This window comes from Dipodomys ordii, unplaced genomic scaffold (assembly GCF_000151885.1).
Source record: "Dipodomys ordii isolate 6190 unplaced genomic scaffold, Dord_2.0 Scaffold21, whole genome shotgun sequence".
In the NCBI taxonomy this organism is placed as follows: Eukaryota; Metazoa; Chordata; class Mammalia; order Rodentia; family Heteromyidae; genus Dipodomys; species Dipodomys ordii.
Window position 1 is genome coordinate 10930663 of NW_012267237.1, and position 7852 is coordinate 10938514.

A 7852-nucleotide genomic window follows, 5' to 3' on the forward strand; every position below is an offset into this window, starting at 1 on the left:
CTTGCATGCATGAGGCCCTGGGTTCGATTCCTCAGCCCCACATAAGCAAAAAGAAAAAAGCCGGAAGTGGCGCTGTGGCTCAAGTGGTAGAGCGCTAGCTTTGAGCTGAAGAGCTGAGGGACAGAGCCCAGGCCCAGAGTTCAGGCCCCACAACCAGACCCTCCCCCCAAAAAAAGATTAAAAATGACCTTGAGTCGCTTTTGCCTGTAGGCCTAGCTACTCGGGAGGAAGAGATCAGAAGGGTCTCTTCAATGCCAGCCTAGGGAGGGAAAAGATCCTGTCTCAACAAGCAATCCAGGCATGGTGTGCTTCTCGGTAAGCCTAGTACGTGGGGTGCTCAGGTAGGAGGACTGTGATCTGAGGATGACCACAGCAAAAATCATGAAACCTTATCTGAAAAAAATAACTAAAACAGAAAGGGCTGGGGATGTGACTCAAGTATTAGGGTGCTTGCTTAGTCAGTGCAAGTCCCCAGGTTCATCAAGTTATAGGTACAATGGCAGGGATCTCAGATGTGGATATTTCCAGCTCTTGGTTCCAACCAGATGGAGATTTACATTTCTAGGCAGCAGTGGAATGGACATGGTCTTCTTTGCACCCAAATCATCAGGCATGCTGGGCTGAGGTGGAGAGGCTCCTGCACGTGCAGGGCAAGCGAGTGCGCGCCTCCATGCATCCCACGCCTGTCTCTTGAGACTTTCGTCTTGATTGGGAATGCAGACTTGCCATCAGTGTTTTTGCCAGCAACTGAATTGTTTTATTTTGCTTTGTTTTAGATTTTGTAGTCCAGGCTGAGCTCAAATTCACAATGCTCCTGCCTCAGCTTCCTGAGTGCTGGCACCTCTAGGTGGTGAATTTTCTGAAATAAATCATGCCAGAATCTCCACTTTTTAGACTGAAAGTGGGATTGTTACCTCTGAAAGCAGAAGCAGAGGGCTATGTATTTATTTACCTCCCTCCGACTTCAAACCTTACTAAATATAATAACTGACATTTTTAATCAGATATTTTTCTTCCTTTTTAGTCTGGCTGATAAAGCCAATCATCATTCATTCTAATTAATAAGCTAACTCAGTTTGCATAAAACCTAAAACCAATACAATTCCAAAACACGAGGCAACAGACTACTGCTCACTTGTTAAGATCTTTGTTGATAATAACTTTCATAGCATACATTCCTAGTACATTCAGAATTGGAGAACCTTTCCAAGCCAAAAGAGGTTAGAGTTCATTTGTTCTCAAGTATACTCTGCATTTTAAAACACACTCCCTCCATTGGAAAACTTACCTTGCCAGGGCTCTGCTGTTTAAAAAGAGACATTTCTTGAAGAAATAGGCTGAAATTCATCCATGATTCTGCAATACAGTGGCTGAGTCTGGGTCTTTCATCTGGTTTGGCATTGATAACTTCCCAGCTAAATAGAGAAAAAGAAAACAAAGTCTAAGTTGAACCTTAGAAGATTCATTCAGATCATCCTCTACTGTTGGTCTCACTTTGTAAAAGCTCTGTGGATTCAGAGTTGAACCAGTAAGATACATAACTCAAGAATCTCCAATGCCTGTCTTCTTTGCTGGATGGTGAATTTGATTGCTTATCCTTGGGAGTGGGGGGAAGGGTGAAAAAGACCAGCAGTGGAGCTCACTGGACGCTGATGAAAGTGAACTGTAACAACTCTTGGACGGCGACGGGAGGGAGGGACTGCGAGAGGGAGGGAGCAGAAGACGCTCTTTGAAAGGACATTACTCACTGCCTGACTCATGTAATTGTAATCCCTCAGGTGCCAACAGATACAAGTAGCTACACAATGAAATATCTGATTACAACGCAACAGGAAAACACTGGGCCAAAGTCAGGGTTGGAGCTTCGGGTGTCTTCTCTGAAGGAGTCATTTTTGAGCTCAAGTCTGGAATGGATCAGCAGCTCACTCCTAAGCCTGAGAGACTGGGGATGAAAAAGCTAAAAGTGCTACCCTATTAGCCCCATGTGGAGCCAGCACAGTGAACTGGAAGAGCAATGACAAGGCTCAGCGACTATGCCTTGTAGGACTTACAAACAAAAAAACAAACAACTTTTTAAACTGGAGGGATTTTTTTTAATTCAAGCATTAAATCAAAATAACTATTCAACCACTTACTTTCAATATAATATACATAGCAGTTGCTTGTCAAACTCAATGTCATCTCCTGCTACCCCTTATTTTTCTCAAGTATCTTTTCCCAGCCATCACCTGGAATGTGTGGAGGGCGATGCAATGTCAGGCAAGGTGCTTTTTTCCATGCCTTCACTTTTCCAGGAGAACCCCAGCAAGCTAAAAACTAGAAACAGTCACTCCAGGAAGAAGACATATACAGATGCAGGCCATTCCCTAAACTGATAACAACATCAAGCATAAACGATACCAAGCTGAAATTCTGCTTTTACAATCCTAGCTCATAAAAATACCCCAATTCAGCCAGCTACCAGCAGCTCACAGTAATCCTAGCTACTTAGAATGTTGGGATCTGAGGAGCACAGCTCAAAGCCACTTTGAGCAAGAAGGTCTGTGAGTCTCTTATCTCCAATACTGGAAGTGGCACTGTGACTTAAAGTTAGCCTTGAGCTCACATATTTGCGTGTGTGTTTGTATGTGTGTGTGTGTGTGTGTCTGTTGTTCTATTTAATAATGCCCTAAATTGGAACAGAGCCTATTCTGATGCTAAATGAGCTCTGTAGAGACAATAATAACTAAAAGAGATTTGTAGAGAGCACAGTTTAATAACAAAGCTTTTTTTCACATTTAAGAGTTTTACCTATTTTCTACAGTAGACATCAGAGTTGGATATTGTCCATTACTTTATTCATTTATTTAATACAAGGTGACCAAAGTTTCCCCTTGTGTCCTGCATTATGATAAATATGCCAAGCATTGCTTGAAAAGTACCACTTGAAAAAGTACCACTACCCTCTAACTGCATCTCTAGATATTACGAGTTGCTAGGAAGAAGAAACCAAAGAATAACTTGTGATTATTTTTCATAAAAAGCACTTACGTTAAATTTCTTCCCTTTGGAACAAATTCATGTAACCAGTTCGGTGTGTGCCCGTAATCCTAGCTCCTGAGAGAGTGAGGCCGGGGTGTGATGGCCACTCTTGTCCTCCCAGCCACTTGGGAAGCAGAGATTGGGAGAATTATTGTTTGAGGCCAACTAGGCTAAAAAAAAGTTAGTGAAACCTCATCTCAACCAATAAGCTGAGTGCTGTGGAACACGCTTGTTATCCCTACTACATGAGGCATAAAGAGGGGCTCAACATCCAAGACTGACCCAGGATACAAACTTGAGATTCCACTTAAAAAATAACTACAGTAGAAAGGACTGAGGACTTGGCTAAAGTACTACAGTGCCTGCCTAGCAATCACGAGGGCCTGTGTTCAAACTCCAGCCATGGGATAGGTTTTTTTTAAATAGTAAGTTCCATTGTTACATTTATACTAATATAATAACCAATAGTTCTTATTGATACTTAAGCATAAATGAGAAATGCCGAGGAGAAGGATTGGGATTGGGGGGGAGGGGGGAGGCTGGGAAGGGATGTGAAGGGTAAACAAAGGAGGAAGCTGCAATGCTTGGTGAGAAATGTACGCATTATCCTGCCCGTGCAATTGTAACCCCTCTGTACAGTATGTTTACAAATAAAACAAAATTAAATTAAAAAAAATGAGAAATGCCGTATGTACAACTTGAACATATCTAACCAAGTAAGTTCTGGAGAGTAATCAATATTTGGGGTAAGAGTAAATGTGCTAAGGGAAATTTAGTAGGATTGATTGATTTTCAGTACTGAGGACTGAAACCAGGACCCTGCACTTATACTAGGCAAGTAATCGTGTGAGCTATACCCCAGCCCTGAGAACCTATGATTTACAAAGAAATCCTGTGTTCCAAGATGAAGAATGGATATCACTCTACAACTTCAAATGAGACACATACCCAAAAGACTTGCTCTCTAGGGGTCTGAATGAAAGTTGAAATTTGCCCAGTAGTCATTTCAGAATAGGAACTATAGGAACACACATTCCTATAGCCTACAGCATAGACTGTGCGTCTACCCTACCCTACTATCACTGCAGTTCAATTTGGATACCAGACACTGACATAATTTTGGAATTGAATATGACCCTTGATGCTCACTTTTCAGGGTCTGTTATTTTATGGGTGAAGATCATGAAACCCACCCTAGTTTTCTCAGCTAGCTTGAGACAGATCATTCCTGATTTCCGATACAGTTCTATTCACGTTGAACCACGTGCCTTCATCAGATGAATACAGTTAGCGGTATTCTTTAAAGACACCATGTTGTTGTTAGAATGGGAACACTCCACGTCCTTCCTGCCCCTGGCTGGAGTGAGGAGGATGAGCCGTGATTCACCAGTGCCGTTGTGGCATCATGTGAGGCCAGACCTTTCCAGGAACACAGAGCACGTCATGGGCAGAATCTAAAAACTCAGCGGAAACTAAGCCCCAGGCCTGGTGCTTGGTAGATGTGTAATACAAGTGACGTGTGCAAAGGCTTGCTCCATAACAAAACTCTAGGTTTTCCTAGACAGAACCGGAGAAAGGATAACCTGTGAATACTGGACAAGGTTTGGGCAACAGATCTTTTCCGTGGTGTGTGGCTGTCTTCCCACCAGGCTTGGCACAAAGCGTAACACAAAGTAAGGCCCAACTAACAAAGATGGGAAATAGACCTTGCCTTTCAAAACAGTTCTTTCTTCTTCTTTTCTTTTTGTTGGTCCTGGGCTTGGACTCAGGGCCTGGGCACTCCTTTGCTCAAGGCTAGTGCTCCACCACTTTGAGCCACACCTCCACTTCCCATTTTCTGGTGGTTAATTGGAGATAAGAGTCTCACAGATTTTCCTGCCTGGGATAACTTTGAACTGAGAGCTTCAGATCTCAACCTCCTAAGTAGCTAGCCACACATGAGCCACTGGCACCCAGTGTTTTAACCAGTTCTTAACCAAAAAGTAAAAGTATGACTGAAGGTCATCTATAAAGGAAAAAAAAATGGCTTTATTCCTGAGATTTCCTTCTTTGTTTCAGAGGGAATGTGCGGTTTCAGAGTTCATGGGGAATAAGGCCCTTCGGTTCATCCTTCCCTGCATCCTCTCCACTGTCTTTGCTAGCCAGTGCCCCTGCTCGGCACTCAGGCACAGCTGGTGACCAGCATGTCCACCTTGCTGTGACCACCTGCATCGCGGTGCAGCAGCCCAAGTGGCTCCCTGGGAGAGGTCACTGAGTCGCAGACCCCGGCAAGGCCAGGCCAGTTTCCACATGGCCTGTGACCCTGAATCTACAGGCACAGATGCTTCCCGCACAAGCTCCAGTGAATGCTGCTTGGTTACCTTCCCTCTTAGGAAGTCAATCAGGTGCGCTTGAGAAAGGACATTCTGCAGTCAAGGTAAGTAATTATTTACCAAAGAATGCTATGCCAAGACAGAGTTCCTTCTGGGCAGCTGACGAATGGCTGGCCTCCCCGTGGGCAACTCTTGGGGACCTTGGGGATCGAGGGGACCTTGCTATCTGCAGGGAGTCACCCTGGCTCTTGGGGGAGAACTTCAAATCAGAATTCTTTCTGCCTCCATATCCATGTTAGAATACATCGACTTATGCACATGAGGTGCGGACTCACAAGTGAGGCCTCTGTGGAGTCCCTAACGCTGGGAATGTGACACCCCCGCTACTGCTGCGGCAGTGCCTGAGCCTCGGCCGGGAGAGTCTGTTAGACACGCCAGGGTGACGCGCAGAAATCTCCCTCATTCACAAGAGACCCAGATTACTGAGGCATCCGTTCTTAGCCAAATCACTATCAGAAGTCAGGTGCCAGTTGCTCATGCCTATCATTCTAATTGCTCAAGAAGCTGACATCTGAGGATCCTAGTTCAAAGTCAGCTCAGAAGACAAACCCACCACCAAAAAGCCCTAAGTAGAAGTCTGACTCAAGTGGTAGAGCACCAGCCTTGAGCAAAAAGGCCAAGTGTAGCTATTAGGCCCTGAGTTCAAGCCCTAGGACTGGCACAAGAAAAACAAAAGGAAGAAAGAAATATCTGACAGAACGCTACACGGGATTCCTATTTCATGAGTAAAGAAGAGGGAGATTGCTGTTTCTGGACAAGACAGTATGTGAGGGACATGATTTACCTTCCCACCTGAAACAATCAAACCATAAAAAGAAAAATACAAGGTGGGCACCGATGGCTCACGCCTGTCATCCTAGCTACTCAGGAAGCTGAAATCTGAGGATCACGGGTCAAAGCCAGCCTGGGCAGGAAAGTCTGTGAGATTCTTATCTTCAATAAGCCACCAAAAAACTAGAAGTAGTGCTGTGGCTCAAGTGGTAGAGTGCTATCCTTGAGCTGAAGAGCTGAGAGACAGCGCCCAGGCCCAGAGTTCAGGCCCCACGACCAACAACAGGAACAACAACAACAACAAAAAATAATTATTTCCAAGGCCTTGGTCTTTAGACAAAGGAAGACAGTGCCCCACCACCAGGAAATCAAGGAAGGCGTGGGGATTGCCCCGCTGCTGCCTTGAGGGTTGACAGGCCTCAGAGCTAGCCTGCTGCCTCCTGAGTTAGGATACCAAACTGCCTGCACTGCCAACCCGCGTGCGGGAAAGTAGAGTGCTACAAAGAGGGAGTGCCAGGAGCACAGGACAGTACCAGCCTGGGGCTTGTGGCTCACGCCTGTAATCTTAGCTACATAGGACACACTGAGATCTGAGGGTGGCGGTTCAAAGCCAGCCCAAGCAGAAAAGGCTATGGGGCTTGTCTCCAATAAACTACTCAGAAAAAAAAAAAATGATGCTGGGGCTCAAGTGGTAGAGCACTAGCCATGAGCACAAAGAGGCTCGGGGACAACACCCAGGCCCTGAGTTCAAGCCCCAGGACAAAAAAGTCAAAAAGGGAAAAGAAAGTACTGGACATTTAACCAGGGTGTGCCTGGAGCCCTCAGTTGAAGACCTCAGTTGAAGGGCACACGTGTGTAAGAAACGAGGCCAGAAAAGAGACATTAGGAAAGATGAGAAGGAACAGTGTTGGTTGCTAGTAACGATTCCGGGTCCTGCTAACTAGACTGGAAAAAACTCAAAATCCATAGACACTGGCAGAGTTCTCAAAAAGATTTTGCCTCAACACCAGATATTAACAGTAAACTAGACATGCTCTGGTCTTGGGTTACAAGTCCTCAAAGCAGGCCTCCAATGGGTCAAACTGACTTGAAGTTGCTCAAATCAGGAAAACAGAGAGGCAGGCTTTGTTAGGATCCCAAACAACTCAGTCAAACTGGGATCTGAATGATTTTACATATCCATCTTTATGTGTATATTCTAAGTTATCATGTATCTTTTTTCCCCTTCAAAACTAGAGTTAACAAAAGCTATGTCTAAATAATATAAAAATGATATAGTTCTGTGTAGTTTAATGGCTACACAGACAGAATGTCATTTCAGCATGCAGTACCTAGTAATATCCAGTAGGGGGTTCTGTGAGACTAAGAAATGCAACACTCCTTAAAAATAGATGTCATTCAGAGAGGACATGTGATTGGCCCTGGAGCTCTCCTTCACTCAATGAGCACTAGGAAAGGTGGCGCTCAAACAAATGAATCTTGGTATAGGAATAGCAGTGTCCTTGGTGTCTGTCACTTTGCCTCTGTTCATGTAAATAAATAGACACCAACAGCAGGCTGTCCGACCATTACTGGCGCTAAAGACTTAGTGATGAAACCTTACTTCATTGTTGGTGGGAATGTAAACTTGTTCAACCACTTTGGAAAGCAGTATGGAGGTTCCTCAAAAGACTTCACATAGAGCTCCC

At 44.7% G+C, this 7852-nt stretch overlaps 1 protein-coding gene across 1 annotated transcript in view; it reads right to left on the reverse strand.

The window, feature by feature from the left end:
- Window positions 1–7852, reverse strand: part of Fam134b (family with sequence similarity 134, member B) — an 81423-nt gene that overhangs the window by 16765 nt on the left and 56806 nt on the right. The window contains exon 3 of the mRNA XM_013013869.1: window positions 1289–1415. Coding sequence (XP_012869323.1) covers window positions 1289–1415 — 127 coding nt within the window. The remainder of the gene's footprint in view (window positions 1–1288; window positions 1416–7852) is intronic.